The sequence below is a fragment of the Thunnus thynnus genome, chromosome 22, assembly GCF_963924715.1.
Source record: "Thunnus thynnus chromosome 22, fThuThy2.1, whole genome shotgun sequence".
NCBI lineage: Eukaryota > Metazoa > Chordata > Actinopteri > Scombriformes > Scombridae > Thunnus > Thunnus thynnus.
The window spans coordinates 15,107,814-15,131,673 of NC_089538.1; the positions used below are offsets into that span (position 1 = coordinate 15,107,814).

Here is a 23,860-nt window from a genome sequence, read left to right on the forward strand (position 1 = left end):
CAGTGGATTGATTGTCGACTAATCACTGCAGCTCTAACAAATCGATCTAAAAATGACTTAAAATAATGATCTAGTCAGAACACAATCATTGAGAATATCTGTGGAGTCCAAAAATCTTGTCACCGGGCAGATATTCAGGAGTGAAGTTCACATGTTTTGTCTCAAAATAAGAGCAGGCTAAATAGAACTAGACACTCCCAGTACAAAAAAAAAAAAAAAAAAAATTAAATTGCATGTGTGTGAAGTCAGCATTTCTTTTCCATTTCATTTTACGGACTATGGCTGGCAGATGCACCTTGCTTTGGTGAATCTGTTGGCTTGGCTGCCTTGTGACTGACAGAATGGGGGTCCTAACATGACCGCAGTGAGCTTTAACTATTGGCTTAAAGTTTCAGACACAGGGGAGGGAAAGAAAAAAAAAAAAAAACCCAGAGAAGTAGAACGTTGAAGTCACTCCTGTCAGGTCACCTGTTTGTTTGCCTGAACACACGCACATTAATCAGAGACAGTGACGGGGAAAATCCTTTATAGTGTAAAAGTTTAAAGCCTGATTTTTTCCATTCTGATGCAACCTCGCAAAAACCACAATTGTCAGCTTCTCTTTTACAGTGATGGATTACGTTCGCTGACCGAATTGTTCTCTACGCTGTTTGGAACAAAATAGTAGCCTGAGAGCCATGGGAAAATTGATAAAAGCTCCTCCGTCCTGCCAATGACAACATACTGAGGGAAAAATAAAATGCTTGTAATGTTATTGGAAGTGTGTCAGAAATGATGAGCAAAGCCAAGAGCTGAAATGCGTCCGTTTCCTTCTGCTGCTGTGCATTATTAAGTTATTTTAGCGAGTGCTGACGACCTCATCTGCTATTGGAAGTGTGAGAGCGTTAAAAAGGTTAAGACTGAAACATACAGTTATGACTGTTCGACCAGCATACTAGTCCAAAATTATCACCGATCATTATAACATATGTTTATATTTTTTCACAACTTAATTCCCCCAGAAAAAATACATTCTCTATTATTTTGGCTGCTTCACACTACAAACAAAAGATAGCCACAAATATGCAGAGAGTGACAATTTAATTTCTGAGAGGTTGATCACAAGAGCAGCCAGAGGGTGACAGCACGTATTTTTGTGGTAGCTTATTAAAACCCAACACCTCTAACCAACAGCAGTTACAACTCTAAGACAGAGACTGAAACTCCACACCAAAACCTCCCCCCAGGCCCACTTGCAAAAAAAAACACACACACTCACAGTCACACACACACACACAACCACAAACACTTAAGTCATATTGAGCATCCCTTAGAAATTTAAAAAAATAAAAAAAATAATCTCTCATGTCCGGAGCAAAGTTGGCAGACAGACTCAGATACTCAGTCATCTAGAAATCAGACAGGAATTCTTGCAGTGACACAGCACTTAAACATTCTTCCTTTTTGAATATATATATATGTCTGAGGTCTTGAATCTTTATTTGATCTGAAGGTTTTGGTCAATGGTTACACACGGTAATAGTGGCCAGCAATATGACAACCACAATTACTTTAAAGATTTCACTTCATAACAAATGTCATTTAAATATAACATTGCTCGCTCAGCTTTATAACTTTTGAAAACCATTTGCTTTCTGTATTTCGCTAAATTATGTTGACTTCAGACTGAAATGTCACAATCTGTTCAAAAATATTAACAAAAACAAAAAAGTTGGATACTACTAGACGCCTACTTGTGTGGCACTAACATCAGCTTGTACCTTGGCACATGTGTGACTGTTCAAACTACATCAAATGTGTAAAACTATCTCAATTTTCTTGATTAAATTATAGAAGAATTAGCGAAGTCTGCCAATTTAAACTCTCATGGTTTAATCTCACACATAACTCCCGTCTTCCATGTACTTTGGTCGGTAAAAACCACTTTCCAGATGTATTTTCCAATTAAATATACAATGCAAACCTGCAACTACTGACACAGTGGTAACAGAATAAAAATTAACCCCTGGATGAGGCATGCAGGGTTCTCTCATCGTCCTCTGACAGGTAGTATGACATATGAGGTATTGGTGACAGAGAGGGGTGGCAGTTGCTATGAATAGCGCGGCGACCACCCACCTCCACATGCTAACACACATACTAACGCACGTTAATACACGTCAACACATGGGCGTGCGACACGGGGGTTGATTGAGAGAGTGTGAACCCAGCCTGCCGTTCATTCAGGGATGTGTTTGACAGCTGTGACTGACAGTCCAAACACTGCTGAGGGGGGGGGGGGGGGGGGGGGGGGGAAACACACACATCAACACCCCCGAAGGCTGAGAAGAGACCGAAATACACACTCCCGACACGTCCTCAGCCCCGTGTGCCAGACTCTTTTGAAAAGACACATACGTTAATGCGGGAGTGCACATACGCTTTTTTTTTTTTTTGCTCTGTTGCTCAGGCATGTGTCTGATACTAAATCAAAAGGGGGAGCGATTCAAAGTTGAACGTGTCTCCCGAACTTTTCCATGACGCAGTACCTGAGGGGCAACATAAGGTAGTCAGGATGCAACAATATGGGTAGATTGCTCTTATCAGACAGTATCAGTTTTGAGAGGCAATATCCTGCAGGAAAGATCAATTTATTGCCAATATTTGGCCAGCTGGTGGATCATACACTGAGTCAACCATCAGCTTAAGAAACTGCATAAACTTGCCTCCCTAATAGGAACTGGGCAAAAGTTCAGCAGAAGATTGATTGATTGTCATCGAAGTATTGCAACACTAGATGGATGTGGTGAACGTTATCGACACACTGCGCTCCATTAATGACTTTGCTCGATCGCAAAAACTAAAAATTCGTCCTGCATAACTGAAAATAAAGATCATTACTGAGACTTTCTTCATCTTGCTCCATGTTTGCTTTACTATCAACGCTAGCAGCATCAGAAACAAGGGGGAGGGGGAGGAAAACACGAAGCAGCAGCACAGGCTGATCAATCACAGTTCTTGCAGACATGTTTTTTTCATTTTGGAGAAGGTGCACGTCACCGATGCCGGGAAATCTGACAAAAGCATAGAGCCGCTTGTGTGGAGTTACCCTGATGGAGGAACATAAACATGAAGATTATACTAAATACAAGCAAACACTGTACAAAACACTACAGGAAGCGCTCCTCTTTAAGGGATCTGTAAGACAATACAGGAAACGATTTCTCCCCTGACAGGAATTGAGAACACCACCGACAACACAGGCATAGATACATATTGGAATTTTGACAAGTTATATATAAATGTAGGCTCTAATTACAGGCCACTTATTCATTTCTAGAGGTATTTTATTGCATGTTTTTGCTTTAAGTTTACAAACTCAGTGAATGTAAAGAACAGAGATTGATCAGTCATAACAGAACCTAATTTATCTTCACTACAGATGACATTTATATGAAGACATTTACTGTAACACTACGGGCAGATAGACACCTTTAAAAGCAGCAATTATTTATGAATTTCTGTTGTTATTTATTTATGTTTTTAGGTGTTTTCTCTCTTCTTACGTTTGTGTTTTATGTCTGTTCTGCTCTAGAAATACTTGATGATAATGCGCAGTGACTGGGCTTTCTATATCGCTCAAGATCATGCGACCGTCTAATGAACACACCCATAGTCAGTTATACCATAAACCTGTTTGCAAAAAAAAATGCTGCCGTGCCTCAGCAGCCACAGTATATTCTCTCTATATTCGTTTGATTACAACATACGTGAGAGATCAAAGGAAATTCTGGTCAGAGCTAGATGACAATCTCTGCACAACCCGAGATGACAAGAATCAAAAACTTGACATTTTTTCTGTGGAGTATTACGAAAAAGGTTCAGAGTTCATTTGATGTAGTTGCAGAGAAATTTGTTTCATACGATAACCTGATGAATTTCCCCTCCAATTTTACATCATTTGTGGGGTTTTTTGGTTTTTTTTGGCATTTTAAACTTGAACTCTGATGCTGTGAAAATGACAGTAAGTGACACTTTTGGTTGAGCGCTTTCATGTTTTGTCCACGATTCAGACAGATAAGCACACATGGACACACACACACATACGTGGACACACATATCTATCTTTTGTGGACCCAGCGTTCCCCGGGGGACCAAAACACAACACACAGACGCCAGACGCCATCATTCATATGCTCAAGGTCAAGGGTCGGGGTGTGACCTCTGGAGGCCAACTGGCAGGCAGTGTGTGTGTGTGCGTTGATGTGGCCTGAAACAGATTAAACTACCGTATAAATGCAAACAACAGAGCTGAGGCTAGTCGGAAAATGAAAACTGGGTATTTTTGGGGGCTCAAAATAAGGCAAACATGATACAACAGCAACAGCAGCTTTAACTTTACACATTTTAACTTCAATAACAGTAAAAGTAGACTGCTTCGTCATCATCATCTCTTCATCATAAATACCACCCAAAGCACATCTTTTTTTATTATTTACAGCATGCTTAAAATATACTTGTAATAAGATGACCCACTATAAAAACATGACAGATTTATTCTGTGTAAGCTTCAATCTGCACCTAATTAAACCATTTTTCGCACATCTGTCACACTTAACCACCAGGGTGGGCCAAGTGCTCTCTTGTGACGGCCCTGTGTAACTGTGAGACCGTATATCTGACTGCATGTATGGATTTACATCTCCGCGCTTTACACGCACAGCTCTGGGACCGAGCACACAAACAGCAGAGTGAGGGAAAGAGGAGGGATGGGATGAGGGATTAGGCCTATAAAAAAGGTGTCTGGTTTTCTGCCTGAGGGTTGATAGCAGATATCACAACTCCTCGGAGTGGCTGTGCACCTCATTAACAACACCGTGCTCCCTTCACAGCTTCCACTGGCCTGCATAGCCATGGGCTGATTCAGTGTCAACAAATATATGAACCCTGCTCCAACCGTAGCTGAAAACAAGCTGCTTGTGCACAGAGTTTAAAGGGGAAAATGTTATTTTCAGGAGCAAATTCATTTGTTTCCTTAGTTGTAGTTTGTCTACAAGTGTACTAACATTGGTTGCTGAAATAATAGTGACAAACGAGCGTTCAACATGAGCAGTAAGTCTCAAAAAAAGGAGTTTGGCTATGAAGAAATGTAGTAAATAGTTGAAGATTTTGTCATTATGATGTTCCCTAATGATTGTTTTGTGTCTTGCAGGGGTGTGATGACAGAGAAGTTTTAAGATATGATACAACTTTCATGTTCTTAACACACAGCTGCAAACTTCCCCCCATTTTCTACAGTGGAAAAACATGAGACACAGGAAAGAGGATAATCGAGAGAAGTTTTAAATTTAGATACAATATTTCAACTGTTAATGTTTTTTGTTGTTCAATATAAGCAGATTGTTGCACTCTTGTTTCCTGATGCTTTAAACATTTATTCCTCATACATAGGAGTGTAAAGATTAAGCGATACAAGAGTCAGAGATTCGGCTACATCAATAAACAACCACAGATCAGGGCGTTATTCAAAATACCAAATTAAGAGGGACGATACTGACCCAGACACTGATGTAAACAATACATGGTCCGCAGCTTTTTAGTGGTTTCACTTCCCATATTAACTACTGTTAGGTGTGGCAGAAGACTACTTTTCTGGAGTATTTATGCTTTAGTATCTGAACATAACAAAAATGACTGCAGCTAAATGGAAACATATCAAATTGACTTTGTATCGTTACAAATTTATCTGCATCATTTCTATATCAGATCATGGACGATGTATCTAGATGCGCATCAAATCGTCTGAGAGAGGAGAGATACACACCCCTACTAATACACGGTAATTATACTGAATCCACATGGAACCATTACAATTAAGTCACAACATTCACTAGAATCTGTTAGTAGCTTTGCAAAGCCAGACAACACCTGGCAGAGTCAGTATCCCTACCGGATTTAAGTAGGGATTCAGTTATCTGACCTCTTCTCTCCTGAAACAGATTCTGATACCTCAACTCAGAGTATGTGCTGATATCAGTGCTCTCTTTTTTTTTTTTTTTTACATATTTAACATCTGTGAAACATTGCATGTAAAAAAGGAGACTGTCCGCACACTGCATTATAGCTTCCAACGTCTTTTTTATTATTGACTGAAAAAGGCAACGTTTCAGTCCAATAATAAAAAGACTTCGGGAGCTATAATCTAGTGTGCGGACACACTACTTTTTTCACATTTGTTTCTTTTATTTTATTTATTGTCTTGCATCCGACTTAAATACAGTATGGGATGTGCACAGACTATGTCTTTGCTGGGATTAATCTTTTATCTAAGGTAAAAGGAGGCTCAGGATTGCCGAGGCCTGCCTTGACTTAACATAACAAAGTTTTATGACATTATAGAGATGATGAAGAAACTGCATCAAAAGCATGCATCTGCAACTGTATGGACTATTCTTCATCACTAAAAGGCATGTGACAATCCAGCAGATTGTGCGTGCATCAGGTCAGGTTAGGTGAAATAGGGTGTTGTGTTCATGTTTAAGTAAATGAGGGAACTGACAACCATCTACTGCACAGCTATTGTGAACTGACATCTGTCAAAATGCTTATTGTTCTTTGCCAGACACAAGTGAAGTGGAGCCTAGTGTTGCCAGGCAAACATGTTATAGGGCTTAAAAAGATTTCTGAGGAATACAAACTCGGGCTTGCAAGCCTTACTTATTGAAGCGCTGCCAAAAAAGATCAGCACAGGTGAGATTGAGACACTGAGCTCCTTGTTACAGTTACCTGCGTAAGACGTGTATTCAACACTTTCAAGACCGGACAGAGAAAAATGGGTGGAAATAACATGTCGCACCAAGCAAGTGAATGTGTTTGTGTGGCTGGGACTTGGGGCTAAGTGAGAGAAATTTGGAAATTCAAGCCCGCTGGCAACATTAGCCCTGGCAGCCCATTGAAAAATACCTGCATACTGATGTCACAGCTCTAACACACAAAGTTACTCTTGCTACATAACACACACCGAGCATACACTCATTTCCTCAGCAGCATCCGTGTGTGGCCTGCAGCGTGGCTATTACGCACACATCTTTCAGGCACATATTTAATCATTGAGAAAAAACAGTCGCAGTGGAGGCGGCCAAGTTTGGGCACTAAACTTGTATCCTAAGTCAACCCTGGACAAGTGTTTCAAAGAGTGGGTAGAGGAAAGTAAGACAATGAGAAATACGTAAATAGAGGAAGAACGGCGGACAAAAAGTCTCCTAGACGGCAAGCAAGACAACAGAGAGACGTGGCTCGAGTTGGAGGCTCGCTCTGTGCTTGGCACTGCCGCCTGGCATGTGCCGCCGTGCATGCAACGATTGCGGCAGCCAGCTAAGAGCGGTGAAAAGAAGAGTGGATGAGGATGTTGAGAAAGAGAGGAAGATCAGTTAAAAGAACAATGTGCAGGCTGTGAGTTTTTTTGTTGTTTTTTTTTTAAACTAAATTTACACTATGTGGCTTGTTAAAGTGATAATTTGAAAATAAAATACAGTTCAGAAAGAAACAAAATATGTTTATTTATGTTATTTACCTAATTTATATGCACATGTAACTGTAAGTGCAATAAAAAGCTCTGCCAGTAAAAAGCCAACAAAAGTCATTTATTAACGTAATCCGTGCAAAAGATGGACAGACGACAACCCCAAACAGCTGAAATTCAGGCCAAAATAGCGAGCATTAGTCTGCCATTAAGGCGGAAAGTAGTGAGCTTGCGGTCAAAAGAGAGTGAAAGTGACTGTGTGTGTGTGTGTGTGTGTGTGTGTGTGTGTGTGTGTGTGTGTGTAACAGTGAGGCTAGCAGCTAGAGCAAAGAGTATGGAGTTTAATTGTGAACTTAGCAGTGCAATGTGTGTACAGTTTAGGCTATTTGTCAATGGACAAATGCTACAACTCCTCAAGACCAAAGCCAAGGGGGTTTAGCCCTGAAGTTAGCAACAATGGATTAGCCTAACCTGACCAGTTCACTTAAGGTGGACTGACCTTCAAGGGTGGACCAGCTAAACAGAGGACAGAAGAATGTCTGCCTGCTAAGTATCGCCTGAGTTTTGCTCAACCTTCCCCCTCCACCTTAGGGGACTTTTCTAAAGGTGCTCACTCAACCTTACGGCCATTTTGGAGGCTGTAGTTTGTGGTTTCAGTTGGATTTACCTGGACTTGGAACTGGCAGTAGTGAGTTCTCCTGATGTATCTGTGGGCCAAATATTGTCCACAAGAAAAGGAATGGGTTTCCCAAAAGTATTCTTATGTCTTGCATGGCTCATCTGCATTCTTACAGCATTTTTTCCTGGCTCGGAAGTAAGCAATGGTGACCTACAGACTGGTGTTTTCAGCCTCATCTGTGTCAAAACTCACATGAAGTTCCTTCTTTGTTACTGTGTTGCTTGACGTTGCTCAACTCCTGTATGTGATAATTCATATTTCTCTGTTTTGAGGCGGGCGTGGCAAACTGGTAACCAAAATAAGCCAAAAGGTGTATTAAGTTGTTTTTTTTTTCTTCCTACATTTCCGACACATTTAGAGTCTGGTTGCCAACCTAAAAATTGGATTGAAGAGAAGGGCGAGATCAAAGAAAACAGTTAAGGACGGTGTGATCAGAAGCACAAAAGGCAAGATTATCTTTTCTAAGAAATAAAATGGGGAGTTTAAAGTTGCATGAGCAGACAGAAGAGAGAGGACTTAGTTGACTAAGTTAACCGACTGCAGATGAGCTGTCGGGCTGAGTTTAAAAAAAAAAAAAAACGAAACAAATCTCTGATTCAAACTGATCTTCATTTGAATGATCCGATATCAATCAATCTTTTCATATACGCCTTTTCCTGTGGATGTGTGAAGCTTTAACCCCGTTGAATCTCGCGTGGCCAGCCTTTGGTTCTTCGCGCAACGAGATCTGGCCTGGTGAGAGACTCGTGAACCTCAAAAAAAAAAAAAAAAACATGGCGGGAGCTTCTCCACTGAAAGCACCGCCGAGCCTAAAAAGCAGATGCCCGGTTGCATTTCAGATATAATATACAGATATAATCCTGACATGAACTAAACGTAATAACACACTTGTGTCCACATGACGCGAACCGTCTCTGCACCGCACCCTCTGCACTAAAGAAAGCACTTGTACTATTTTTAATCTGGTCACTCAATACTCACTGACTGTAGAGTCTGTAGAGTTGCACTATATTGTGTTGACTGCTGTCGTTTGTTGGTCATGTACATTAATGTAACTGCTTTGGGGTCAATTCTTAATGTAAGCGTTAATATTTTCAATAATGCACCAGGTTAGAGGGTTCCTTATATAACTTACAGCATTAGTTATCTGAAAATCTCTTTCATATGCAAGCAAAATTGGTATTTTAACTGAAACAGCCCAAACCGAATCCATATCGCATCAAATCGAATCAAAAATGAAATCGGGACCTTATGAATCATAATCAAAACGACTCAGGAAATCAGTGGTGATACTCAGTGCTATGTCCGACCCTCGAGGCTGACTGACTGCAGATGGCAGAAGTCTGGTAGCTGCCCTGAGATGCCCCGCTGGGGGCAGAATCAAGGGCAGGGCTCAATAGTGTGTGTGTGTATGTGTGTTGAGCTGGGTGGGTCACATCAGTCTGCACTTGCAAGTGCTTGCATATGCGTATATATACACACACACACACACACACGCACACACATGCACACAAGGCACCAGCTCCATCTGTCTTTGACATGGGAGAGCTTAATGACAGAGGCAGAAAAGCCAAAGAAAAGGCCTCCTCGTCCTCCCTCCCTCCTTTCCTTCATTTTCCTTCCCTCCATCTCTCTCCCTCTTGACCGCACTCTCCAACATCAATGCTCCATATGGTGCACTCTGGACAGACTTTTTAAAACTCGTCTTGGCCTGGCACACAATCAATAAGACATCTAGACGTACACTCGCTTGCACACCAACTGTACACATTAACGAGTCTAATCTGGCGCAGAGGCTGGAACATACTGAGCAAATACATACTCCATTACTCGTGCACATATAATATGTCCTGAAATTTAGTGAACACAAAGTAATGAAATTTCCAGTGCGTGCTGTGGAGCCAACCTGGGCTCTGTTTCTCCAAAAGCATCTTAAGGCTAAGATGATCTTAGCCCATGGACTTACAATGGGACTAAGATCATCTTAGCCTTAAAGTGCTTTTGGGAAACAGAGCTCTGGACTGTCTGACATCCCACACACACACACACACACACACATACACACTCTCTTGATGCTTGTTCTATCTTTAATGAAGTCTGCTTTGTGAATCCCGCAGCTCTCACTCTGTTTTCTCTATACTGGCCTGCCACCTGGCTCCATCCAGTCCTCAGATAACAGGTGTCCTGAACTGATACAGTCTGACACCTCTAACCAGTCTCAGTGGAGCTACAATGGAGGTCGTAACTGAACTAATTCAGCCTCAATTTTTTCAAAAATTGAAGCTGGTGTTACTCAACACGAGGTGAAATCTCTTCACCGTGGTGTGATAGAAATCGAGCTCTGGCTTGTGAATGAAAAAAAAAATAAATAAATAAAACTGATAAAGCTGGAGAGGTTTTTTCTAGAAGTGCATTTTCAGACAAAAAAACATGAGTGGGCTTGCTGTTTTCTGTTCAAGCAGACGGGTGATAGAGGAAACACAAGGGCTGTGCAACTCTGCAATATCACACCTCAGGCAAGCAATAGAGACAGACAGCAAAACCTCTTCCCGAAGATAGTCAAATACCAAATATAGCCCAAAAAAAAAAAACCCCCCAGCTGTCTGGTTTAAGTGTGAGTGAAATTTTCCACTTTAATTTGTCTTCTTCACCTGCAACTATGGCGAGTAAAAAGAGGAAAAAAAACAACCTTTTTTGATGTCCTGTTCAATTTATTCTTCAATAAAAGTAAAATTAAAGGCCTACAACGAATGTTTGGATTTTGCTTTCTACTTTCTCTCTTATTCAGCTAGAATAAATTCAACATTACTTTCGCTATCCAGTCTTGTAACGGGTGCAGTTAAAACACATCTGTTCAAACAAAGAAATGGAAATGGTAAGTTTGTGTTCGACTGAAAGTGTATATAATCAGGTCACAATCCAACCACAACATTTAATTTGGGACAAATCAGACAAAATAATGGGTGCGGAAGAACCTGGTGGAAAAGACAAAGCTTTTGAACAACTCTGTCATGACAAGTTCACTGATTGCATGTCTGCTCACTCGCACTTGAAAGACGGGAATAAAGAACAGGACAAAGTGATTTCAAGTAAATACAGCCGCAGGAGACGCAGAGCAGAAAATTTTCAGGCCAAATGCGCGGACACGCAACGAAATTAGACATTCATGATCCAAAAAACTGCACCGAAGTGACAAGTGTGACTGCAGCCAAAGACCCACATAGAACAGCTGGGTTTTTGGGGTTGAGACGGGTCATGTGCTTGGGGGAAACTGTCAGGAAAGAAAAGAGAGGGGGACGAGGCATGGGAGCCTTGAACCCTGAATAAACCACCCTTTCCCGCCCCCCCCCCCTCTCCCCCCCTTTCTCACTCTCTGCTGAGCTGATGACTCACTGTTGGAACGAGAAGGAACCCAGGGGGAAAAGGATTGCGAGGAGTCGAGATCGACCGCAAGCAACACTACTGTAGCTCGTGCTCTCGTGCAGAACGACGATGGGGCAGGTAGTGGTTGTGATGTAGGATATGATAAAAACCTCTGACTGCAAACTTGAGGCTTTAAACTTTATGTGCAGACATTCTCAAACACGTTGCAGAGACGACGAGTCGAAGCGTCGGCCACCTTTGACTCCGATTTGAAAGAAACAAAAAAGCTTTTGTCTTCTGAAGTTCAATTCAGATGATTTGACTCGTGTTGCTGCAAGAATAGCGTTGTATTCCTTTTATTCTCTGTTGAATTACTAGCCAATCATGGCTCAAACTCAAACTAAATGCAGCTTGATTGAACACTTTGGCCTGCAGTGCATTTTAGCCACAAATGCTCGTAATACTGGGCAGACACTGTGCAGACTGAGCCTGATTTTAGCCCCAAATTTTATCCCCTGACTCTTTTTAGAACCAATTTCTGCCAAATCAGCTGCAGTTTGAGCAGAGTGTGGGGGGGGGTGGGGTGGAGGGGATCTTGACTCCTGATTAATTGCCAAAATCTAGCTGATGGATGATCAGATGGACATCTGGCATGTCCTTACCAGTGAATCCGCACAGTGTGAACATGGAAGTTGTACAATTTGGCCGGCAGAAACGGGCAATTAAAGCGTGTAGTGCGAGTCAACGCAACGTTCAAGATTCATAAAAAAAAAAAAAAACATACCGTGTCTGCACAGTTGAGGGTAGATTACAGATAATTCCTATTGGACTATGTTAGATTTGGTATAACACACGAGTCTTTTGTGGGACATTCTGAACTATCTGTGTAGTAAAACCAGTATGCACAAGTTAAAAAGAGATATGTTGCCTTGAGAAATGTATTTTAGACACTATTTAACATTGTAAGGGTTTTATCGTTCCAGTGTTTCAGCGGGGCAGATGCTTACCATCACGGGTCTTCTTGTTGAAAGCCGGTCTTCTCTACTAACTATGCCACCCTGTAGCTCCTTACTGAGTTTCATTCTCATTTATCTCACCGGGCATTTATCACACTACCAGACAAACAGTTCTTGTATTATTCGAGCCTTGATTACCCCAAAACTAAACACAACCCTGAAGTGTCCGCCTTCCTCTCTGAAGCCAGTTGACGACCTGAGCAGCCAGGTGCTTCATAACATACAGCCGGTTGAATATTACGCGAGTCTTTTTGAGATTTCCCCTCATAATATAAACAGAGGGGGTTGGCCTTGTGGTTGAAGTTACTTTCCTCAAACATCACAGGCTCGGTCTGCACATCAGCAAATCCGGTAACACCGAGGGGTTGAATTACAAATGTATATAGAAGTTCATTTTGCCAAGGAAATTGTGACATGAAATTTTAATATCTTGCCTGGTTGTAATACATAGGCTAATTAACAATGTAGGGCCGCAATTAAGGATTATTTTCATTATACGTTTACCTGCTGATTATTTTCTTGATTAATTGACTTGTCATTTAGCCTATGAGAAACGTACATGCGCTTTTTCAGAGCTCATCTTCAAATTTAGAGCTGCAATGATTAGTTGATTAGTAGATTGACAGAAAACGAACTGCCAACTATTTTGAAAACCAAAATTCTCTGATTCCAGCTTCTAAAATGTGAATATTTTCTTGTTTATTTAGTCTTCTGTGATAGTAAACTAAATATCTGAGTTGTGGACTGCTGTTCAGGACAAAAGACGACATTTGAGGACGTCACCTTGAGCTTTAGGAAACAGTGATCGACATTTTTCACCACTGTATTGACAGAATCGACAGATTAATGAAAATAACTGTTTGTTACAGCCCTACTTTAACTGTCTTGTTTTGTCCGATTAATAGTCCAAAACCCGAGGATGTTCAGTTTACATCTAAAAACAAAAGAAAAGCAGCAAATCCTCACATTGTGTCACAGTGTTTGGAAAACGATATTGAAACAATTGGTCAATCATCAAAAACAGTTGCCAGTAAAAATTTCTGCTGACCGAATAATCGTTTCAACTCCACAACAATGCGGTCGTATTGATCCAGCGTACATGCCTTAATTGTAAAATGAGGCTCTCCAAAATTAAGCACAGCACTCTCTGGACATCCATCAGCTCGGGCAAAAAAACTAACCACCATCTTGCCCTGCCCTTGCCTCAAAACCACCCAAAGGACTGACTGTGCTGCAACAAGAGAAAAAAATAGAATTCCTGGCAGAAAGGGAGAGAGAGAGTGAGACATGACCTTTAGCCCACATGCTGTGAGATGATCCTCAGCAAACCAAACCAAATGTAGAGACCGCGGCACGCTTGTGTATGTATGTGTATGTGTCTGTGTCTGTGTGTGTGTGTGTGTGTGTGCATGCGTGCAGTTTAGCAATGACTTTGTCAGCTCAAGACTGCTGTCTGGTTTCAGTGGTGTTGTCGTGATGGGGAAGGGGACTGTTGTTCCTGCTACTTGTTCCTCTTCAAAACATGCCATCCTTCTAAAATAGTCTACTCAGTTATTAACGTGATGAACGGCAACAGGCGGTTTCCTAAATCTTACCCACTCTTGCACTGATTTGTCTTGAAACGCAAAAAAAAGCTAGGGGGAACTGTTTTATTCATACAATTATGTTTTAAAATAAAGTGGAACATGTCAATTTCTCTAGCACAGTGGTGAATAATAAACCCTAGTTGAATGCTGGTAAATGTAAGCAAAGCCTGGTTTATTTGTCTCCCAGACACTTTGGCAAGTTGGGGTTGAGGTTAGAATATTTGAGGTCCAATTCTAATAAATTTCAGTAGGGTGATAAATAGAGTAACTTCGCTAGTGACTTTTTTAGGATAAACCAGTGGATATATTAAAGAAAAAAAAAAAAACAAGTTATTTTCCTTCCATGAGCTCATGTGAAACCTCACAAACATTCCTCAGCAGTGCTTCCAAAATGATGGCAACGGTAGAGAACATCAAACTGTAGCCACAAGTGCAAGACGATCGACCACAACACGGACAACCCTCTCTTCGAGAAAAAAAAAAAAGAGCATTGTTTCTTCGACCACAATCAATAGATGGTTCCACAAAATGACACGTCTATTACTTCATTGTGATTCTAAGCAAAGGCCAAAACCTCCTGACGTCAACGGCCACAGGAATGCCACCAAGCGGATTCTTTGCTAAAACTCTCCAGCAGCCTTAGTTAAAGGGAAGTTTCGCCCACATTTTATGTGGATGTCCAATCGGTGTTGATGGTAAATATAGTCAATTGAAGCAATAAATTCCATCGGTGTGTGCTATATTGACCGAGAAAAGCGGAGTTGTCCTGCTCGCTGAGCCGTGCAGGCGGTGCCTACATGTACCAGGATGCATTGTGCGTGAGCTTCTGACGCCCAAAACCCGCTGTGGCTCGATTCAATACAGTTGAATATCCGAGTCGGCCGAAACACTGTGAATGTATCCTCGTCCATAACATCCTCTGAACTCGTATTTTGGGATGCCATTTTCGATGTTAGCTAGTTTACAATACAAGCAAAGAGAACCAGGAAGTTTTTTTTTTGAGCAGCATGTAGCGTGTGCCCCCTGGCTACCCAGAGGTGGAGACTAGAAATCCAAGCTGACATAGCCTGTAGTTTTTCTTTACGTCACTATACACGTCAAATGATGGCGCTGGTGCCTGGATTTTGTAGCTGCACCCCAGAGACGCAGAGAACATCGGGAACAACTGCAGGCGTTTTTCACACTATATCCCTATATATAACTCTCTCTCTCCTTGAGTATTTTCCTTGACACTTGATAACTCCTTTTTGTGCCCTTCTTGCTCTTTCCCTTCTCTTGCAGTAGGGGAATGCAGGTTGCTCATCTCCCCGAGCTGCCATCACTTGCCTAAGCTAACGCCAGCAGTGGTGTCCCTGAAGGCTGGCTTGCAGAAATCACAGGCTGAAATAAGGCTCTTGGGCTTAAGAAATGTGACAGTTACACGCTGGATGTAATGCCCTGGTTGGTTTTGAGCATATTGTTACAATAATGGTACAACTTGGCTCCAAAATAAGTCCAATTACACAAAATCTGGCAGATATAAAATCAAAAAAAACGAGAGTCTTATATCTAAACCTGCTCTGATATTCTTAGTTCTTGCAAAGTCAATCGGATATCTCTGTAAAAATGTCAATTCAAAGGCTTAAAAGAAAAGGATCAATCAACAGCAGAGTTTTCATCAGAGCCGTGAGCCATTTACTGCTCTCTGGCTATCAGCAGATTTTATATGATGACACTAACAGTCCCAAGGCTACAACAACAGCTCTTTCAGGAAGGGTACTACAGGCTGGCTTTACCGCTTGCCACACCCTTCTTATCTAACACAGTAATAGTGGCAGTTGCTTACAGCGGTGGGAGGCGGCGTCGTTAGGGGCTTTCCCGACACGGGGAGATCCTGTGTATATTTGTAACCTTCCTCAGATTGGATGAGCCTGCCTAGTGTGGTTGTTGGAGAACAGACAGAGCGTTCTGACAACAGCGAGGCACTTAAACAATGCTTCTGAACCTTCACGAGCACGGCTGAGAATAACAAGCAATTATCTAGGCCAATAGGATAAGAAAATATAAAGCTTTTTCTCTCTAAGCCTGGTGTATTCTCCTGGAAGCTTAGAGCAGCATATTTTTGTCTTATCAAAGGCCTTGGCATGACACATTCCTGTCCTATTAAAAAGACAACTTTGAAATCTCTATGGAGTAAAAAATTTTTTTTTTCCCCATGACAAAAAACAAAAGAGGAAAGGAACAACAACACAAATGTCAGTACTTTTCAGTTTGATATTTTCTTCCTCTAAATTTCAATTGCTCTGTCCCGGGAGGTAAGATTTTGCTCAATAAAAGCTGAATGAAAACAAACAGGAGTCATATAGGGGGATTCAGTTCATGTTTTCTGAATGAAACATCCTGAATGTGAAGGGACAGCGGGGGCAAAAACTGCTGACACAGTAGAAGCCACCGTTCCCTTGGCGAAACTGTAATCACTAAAAACAGCAAAAGAACAGGGGGCAGGGAAAGGCGAACGCTGGGGTTGAGGAAATTCTCTTGGAAGAGGAGAGTGAATGTGAGGAAGACAACGAGCCGCTCCAAAACAAGAGTCAGCGGAGAGGTACGTACTTCCACCCGCCTGTCGCATTATGCCTCATGTTAGCTTTCTGTCTCTGCTGTCTGCTCGCCTGCCTTAGCGAAGCAGCAAAGCCAACAACAACACCAAGAGGACTTGGGCCTCTATCAAACATGACGCCAGGGCTGTTTTCAAAACCACACTGGCTTTAGATTTACATCAGAATGTTCCGTCCCATCCTCTCCGAGCAAACAGCAGCAAGATTTTTGGAAGAACCAGAGATTTAAAAAAAAAAAAAAAAAAAAAAAAAAAAAAAGTATGAGCTCAGACTAATGCATTCCAAGCCTTGCACAAGTAAATAAATGCCCCCCCTTGTCGTGACTTTTGTGTGAGAAATCTAACCCCCTTATCAGGCCCCAGGGCTGGGAGAAATTAGCCATTGCGAGCCCCCTCCCCAACCTCACACCTACATGAAAAAAAAAAAAGGTCCCTCTAATGCGCTACAGGGTGCCACTTGCTATGAACAAGGCAGGATGAAAAGTACAAATACAGGGACATATTATGATGGTATATCTGGTTTGTGCACATTTTAGCACGTGGCAGAGGACCAAGAACAAGGAGCGCCAAGCTGGCGGCAGTCCAGGGCCAAATTACGCAAAAATATGCATTTCTATCCCCCTGGGTGTCTCCTGTGGTTGTTCCCCTGAGACAGACAGACACAAACAGACTGGGTAAGGAAACAAGAGAATGAAGACACTGAGTCAACGAGGGCATGTGGTACTTTAAGAGGCCCATCATTGCTCGACCAAACAAGTTGAATCTGAACCCTGAATGAAACTATAGGCTTCGGGGGATATTTCAATCATGTGAAGTAATGGATATGCATGAACTTCCAAAACAATAGGCTACTGTACGCATGAGAATAAATCCCCCTCAAGATGTCTGGCGGTGGCACATTTGCCTTGGTGTTTTGCCTGTGACTTCTGTACAGCTCCCCCCCTGGCGTGTAACCCCCCACGCACACCACACACTTTGAAGATTTTCACAGCTCTGGGTGGATATAGGGCAGCTTTGGAAGCTGCAGGATCCTGAGGTGACACACAGATCAGGTAGCTTGTATCCTCTCCGTCGTTAACCTATCCGTCAGTGCTGCGGCAAAGGTAGCAGAGTGTGTGTATGTGGGTGGACATGGGGCTGCTGCTTTGTGGGGCAGAGGGGGGGTGGGGGGGGTGGAGGAGGGAGTGAAGGGGGGGGCGACCCGGCATGTCTTTTAACTCTAGCCTGAGCCTCTGCCACCATAAAGGTCAGCGCTTCGACATCTGCTGCTCTCTCTGAACCTCTCCTTTCATAAAGGGAAGCAGGGAAGAGGAGAGGACCCTGGGGAGTGGATGCACGTGCACACACACACACACACATACACATATAAACACACTGTTATGTCAAGGTGCTCGCATCAGCGCAGCCTCGGAGCTCGAACCGCACGCTCATGCTAACAAACACAAGAACGCACGGTTTGTGACTCAAAGAAAAGGCTCAGTGCTATCATTACACCAGCACAGAGACGTTTGGCTTTTGGCCTGAAAGACTCGATCATTCTTTTTTTTTTTTTTTTTTTTTTTTTTGGCAGTGGGACGGAGGGGGGTGAGCTAAATGGAATCCCGTCCCCCAGGGGCACAGCAAAGGCAGAGCAGTGTTGAAATAAGTGATTCATGCTTTTATCATCTTAGGTGAACAGTGCTGCTCTTTCAGCTATCACACCCCGTTTCTCTGACAGGGAAGATTATGAAAGCAACACCAGTTTTTTTTACTCCTAACCTACATTAAGGACAGGAGGATTTGTGTTATTGTGGCAACCTACATTTCCGTATAAGACCGTGCTATATCAGAAGAGGTAGCTGTGTGTTTTGTGGCTAATATATACCATCCATTTTTATTTTGCATGCTAATTTAGTTGTGATCATTTATAGTCAATACATCATTTATTCATGGACATAAAGTAGGCGTTAAAAGCAAACAAATACCCTTTAAAATCGTCTATTCACTGTGCAGAGTTTCTACAATACTGCAGCTGGAAAAGAAAATGCTCGCTTGTGATCTGCTGCACTTGACAGGGTTAACATTACTGAAGCAAGGCCAGGCTGCTAGCAGTGTGTTGCAAGGAAACCTAAGCAAAGGCCGCTTTAATATTTACATCTTAATATGCCATGATATCAGCTCGAACTAACATGAATCCAATCTAACTGCAGCTGCCCTTCCTCGCGACTGAGCAAACTACAAACTCTTCACAGCCACCTTAACAGTTTACAGGGAGTGAGTGTTTTATATTTAAAATATTGATTTTGGATTGTGTATCACAGCCGTGACGTCTTTTCTGGTCCGTGCTACAGAGCTGTAGCTCTTTGGCAATAACAGGAGTTATACACTGAACGGAAAGGTCTACACACTTGAATACAGTGCTTCACAAAAGCAAACGTTTATTATGAATTGTCAGATTAATTAGTAACTGCAACCCGCAAGCACGCACGTCCAATATCAAACACTACAGACACAGAACACACACTTAAATGATCGTCTAATGTTTGATAATAAGTAGCTTTCAAGCAGAAAAACTAATTTAGGAAGAAGACAAATGACAAGATGCGACGCAGACTAAAAATATGGCCTACAGCAAAACCCTAAAAATCTAGGAAAATACAACTTTAGTGACGCTGACAGTTAAGTTTCAATATACGCGACAACTTTCAATTCAAAAAGACAGACGCAGCCAACTACAGCCTCTCTGTAATTCTGTTAGAAGAGTCATAATACCATTAACAAGCCCGTGGTGGTGGAGCCCCTCCCTGTGTAAAGCCAGAACCATTCAAACAGTATGTGGGGGCAGCGGGCTGTGGTCAGGCTCTGTGATGCCTCCGACCGTTACTGTGAACATGGCCATCAGCTAAAAGAGACCCCTTATGGCACTTTAATTTTCTGTTAAACCTCTCTCACACAAGTCACGCACCCACCCCATCTTCCTCTTACACTCTGACCCCCACTCCCAGCTCACAGAAACACACACACACACACACATCTAGAGATATCATCTGGACAGGTGGCCAGCCACCCAGACCTGACCCGCATGCCCTCTTGCTTGCTCCCTCCCTCTGCCTCCTCCCCCCACCCCCCCAACTGAAATCAGTTCAGGTCTGCTGGAAAGCCCCAAATGAACATGCACCCCCTCCTCCCTCCCTCCCCCTCCCCTCCCCTCCCAATCCACCACACACACACACACCTCCAACAAGCCCAGCAAATGTCTGTCACCCACTGAGCTGTCTGTGGGGATTATTGCCTCAGCAGTGCAAAAAATAGGTTTGTGTCTAGCTAATGTGCAGGGAAATAACTTTAATCAGATTTTACTCCTCGGACAGACCCTAGCAGAAAAGACAATCGGCTCACACAAACGCAGCAATGTGCCCAGATGTAGCCTATTTATGTTGAAAAATATGATCACATTACACATGCCACTGACTAACAAAACAAAGCAGCACTGCTCTGCTTCATGAGGAAATATATTCTAGACATTTTCTACCTATCAATTCAACAGACAGCCTGGAAATGTTAACAAAGCCCAATTTCCCATTAAAAGCCCTGGCTGACATAGTTATCACAGATGCATTATCTAGTGGCAATTACTGAACAAGCTCAGAGCATAATGAACTCTTTTTAAATTGAGAAAATGTAACAATCTCACAGATAATAAAAAAAAAAACATTAAATTTGACTTACTGGGGGAAAAAAGTATTTCTGCAGCTAGTTATCTGATATTTAGAGCTCATGAGGGAAGACTTGTTCAAGTTTTTCAGAGGGGAAAATGTCACAGTCATTAGGTGGAGAATGAGAAACTAAATCAATGACTCGGGCAGATTTTAAGATTTAACTTATATCATTTTTTTTCAGTGATGATAGGGTTAAAGCACACATGGCTGTGGGTGTTTATCGGTGAATTTAGGGCACTCCACATCTATGGATAACCAGTGTTAGGATGAGGTTTCTCATTAGCAATCTGCTTATAGGGTTTAGCTTCAGATAACACTTCGTGTAGTAAATACTACTATTACTGCTCTGTCGTCTACTTTAGAGAGCTGTAGTCATAAACGTACACGCTATTCGCTGTATGTGGTGGCTATAACGTTACTCTTAAATATTTACACCGAGCACTCCTGGCGTCAGCAAATGCGGGGAAGGTTTTTTTCTTTAAAAACACTGGCAAAATGATACAAAGCCGCAACGTGTTTGAGTCAGATATCGCTAACGTTAGCTGGCGTCCATTATCGGACAGCTAGCTGTGTTAAGTCGTGAATCCCAATTCGTAAACGTGCTTCCCGGCTAGATGGGGAGCACCAGGAATTTATATGAGTGCTTCCAGCCGGAGAAAAACACGCTGGATATCAACAGTACATTGTTATGTTTAGCACTATGCTCGCTAACAGCTAGCCGTTGTCTGGGGGAAAAAAAAGACCACCGAGGGTGAAGTATCGCTTAGCCGGAGCTAGCTCACCAAACACCGCAGCAACAGTCAGCTCAGGCAAGTAACGTTTACTGGGCAAAGGGGAAAAAAAACACTCGCACGCAAACACATTTGAACAAAGAAGCGACTTCTAGCGACTAAACCACAACAGCGCAGTGTGCCCAAGCAAAAGCACACGGACTAAAATGAAGCATTTTCATAGTAATAACTTGTATTCTCTTGAACTCCGCTCCCCAACCGCCAGCACCCCCCTGAATCTCAGACTCACCCTGTCACAACAGGCGCCATCTTCCACAAACTCTCACCAAAACTCCAATACTCGCGATATCCTTTCTCTTCTTCCCCCACAAGCCCCAACAATCCGCCGAGACAACAGAAGCAGACTGGAGGTGTAAGTTAAGGGACGAGGGAGACGGAGAGAAAGGGGGTGGGTGAGGAAGAAAGAGAGAGAGAGAGAGAGAGAGAGAGAAAAAAGGGGGGGGAGGCGGAGGGTAGCAGCAACACACACACATACACATACACACACACACACACAGAGAGAGAGAGAGAGTGAGCGAAAAAGGGCAGACGCCACAACAACAGGCGTGGGAAACTTCCGAAATCACGCGAGGATTGGAAAACTCTCACAATAGGCGAGCACAGAGGGAGCGTCCCCTCTCGCGAGACATGCGTGAAGTGGAGTAGTTGTTTATCTTGTGGCACTGAAATACTATTCCCACGTGTTTACCGGGTAATAAATTACAGCAGCGATCGGTTTGGGTGGGGGGAGAAAAAAGCGCTAGTTTTCCCAGGCTCACACAGATTTTGTAGTAGAGTCTGCAGCATTTAACATGAACAGCTGCATGTACTTACAGCCAAAATATCATTTTAATGTCATAATAAGCCCCAGTATACAGACAGCAAGCGTGAGAAGTGATGAGACTGCAAGGCCCCGCTGACTTTAAAGAATAGGTTCACAAGTTTTTCAAGTCTGTCTTAAAACAATAGTCAGGTTATGGGATTAGATTTGTGTCATAATAGTTTGTACAAAGTCTCATAAGGATCAAACAAGAACAGTTTAATTGAAAGTAATTAAAAAATGAATTGAAACCAAAAAAAAAAAGATATCAAAGGCAAAACTTACTACAAAACTATACTAGAGCACTACATTTGCTTACAGTATTCTCACTTTTCTGTCACTGATCAGGGTTTCTCTTTTGCAGTTTACTTTTCTCAGTTTTGCTACTGCACTTTTCAGTTTCAGTTCAAAATTTTTCAGTTTCTTCTATTAAGAGTGCCATTTGCCAGAAACATGTTGGTGGGGGGAAATAATTTAAGTAGCACCACTTGTTACACTTTGAACCATTGACCTGTCTCCTCAAAAGTAATTTGTCAATGCAGATGCAGCCCTGTAACACCCGCCCACATAAGAGCTTTGTATCAGAAAGTGAAAAAATTCAGCAACAAAACTGAAAAGTGAAAGCAAGTAAGAAATCACTTTTTATTTGTTTGATTCTTAGGAGATTTTGTGCAATTATTTTGACACAAATTTAATCTCATATCCGGTGCTAATATGAACACTAAACACTTTCCTCTCTATAAACTTTCCCTCTGTTCATACTGGCTATTAAAAAAATCCCCTTCAAATGCACTTTCAATGTAAAATGATGGGGACCAAAAGCCATTTTGTGTCATTTTGTGCTTAAAAGTTTATCTGAAGCTTATATGAGACTGTAACGCTGAAGATTTGACTAATTTGGACGACTGAAGCTTGTGGTGCTTGTGGATTTTGTCCCTAATCACTTACACTGTAAATGCATTACAAGGGGATCGTTTAATGGCCAGTATGAACAAGAGGAATGATTATGGCAGTTTTAAGACAGACTTGAAAAATTGTAAACCTATCCTTTAAATAAGATGAGGAATAAATGGAGGGTTTTTTGCACACCAAATCTACTATTCCCTTGGGTAACATTGCAGTTCCTGTTTAGAATGTGGAAACAATGGTGTGAACACATGTGAATGACCCATACAGGGCAGATTAGTGCATTGCCATCACATTGGGGAGTCCCATGACCACCCTCCTCACAGCCCAAATCTCAGTGAAAGTACAAGGGAGGCCATTATTTAAAATGATCATGCTTGGAATTGTGGCATAGGCTTTATTAGCTTTTTCTGTTTGCGTCTCTTTTGGTTTCTCCCCCAGCTAAAGTGCATTTCCAAAGGTTTGCGTGTTATATCACCCCCCCCAGACCACCACCACCACCCCCACCACCCCCCCAACAAACAGGTCAGGTCATTCTTATTCATCTGGGAGGGGTCAGAGAGCCGTAAACCTTCATGTAGGTCTCCAAACTCCTGTGTGTTGTTGTCTCTTACAGCTTTCATTTAAATCTGTTTGGCATCTTTGTTCACCTTACAAGTGACTTCTAGTGGGAGTTTTTTTCCCGACTTCAAAGAAAAAGTGAAGGCTTTGAGACCACACTGATGGTAAGTCAATGCTCTCATTTGTTAGATGTTGTGTGTGTGTGTGTGTGTGTGTGATCCGCCTGTGGCTGTTTTGTAAGGAACAAAACAGGCTGTTGGCTGGATGTAAAAGACCAAAAATAACTCCTACAAAATGAACGTTTTGCAGTTTTGACGACTAGCTTAATTCCTTCATTTTGTCTTGAAATATGTAGAACTGAAATGGT

The 23,860-nt window shown here is 42.2% G+C and overlaps 1 protein-coding gene across 1 annotated transcript in view; it reads right to left on the reverse strand.

Moving 5' to 3' along the window:
- Positions 1-21,759, reverse strand: part of rbpjb (recombination signal binding protein for immunoglobulin kappa J region b) — a 48,911-nt gene extending 27,152 nt beyond the window's left edge. The window contains exon 1 of the mRNA XM_067579079.1: positions 21,457-21,759. Within this exon, the coding sequence (XP_067435180.1) occupies positions 21,457-21,476 (20 nt within the window). The 5' untranslated portion in view covers positions 21,477-21,759. The remainder of the gene's footprint in view (positions 1-21,456) is intronic.
- Between the last annotated feature and the right edge of the window lie 2,101 nt (positions 21,760-23,860).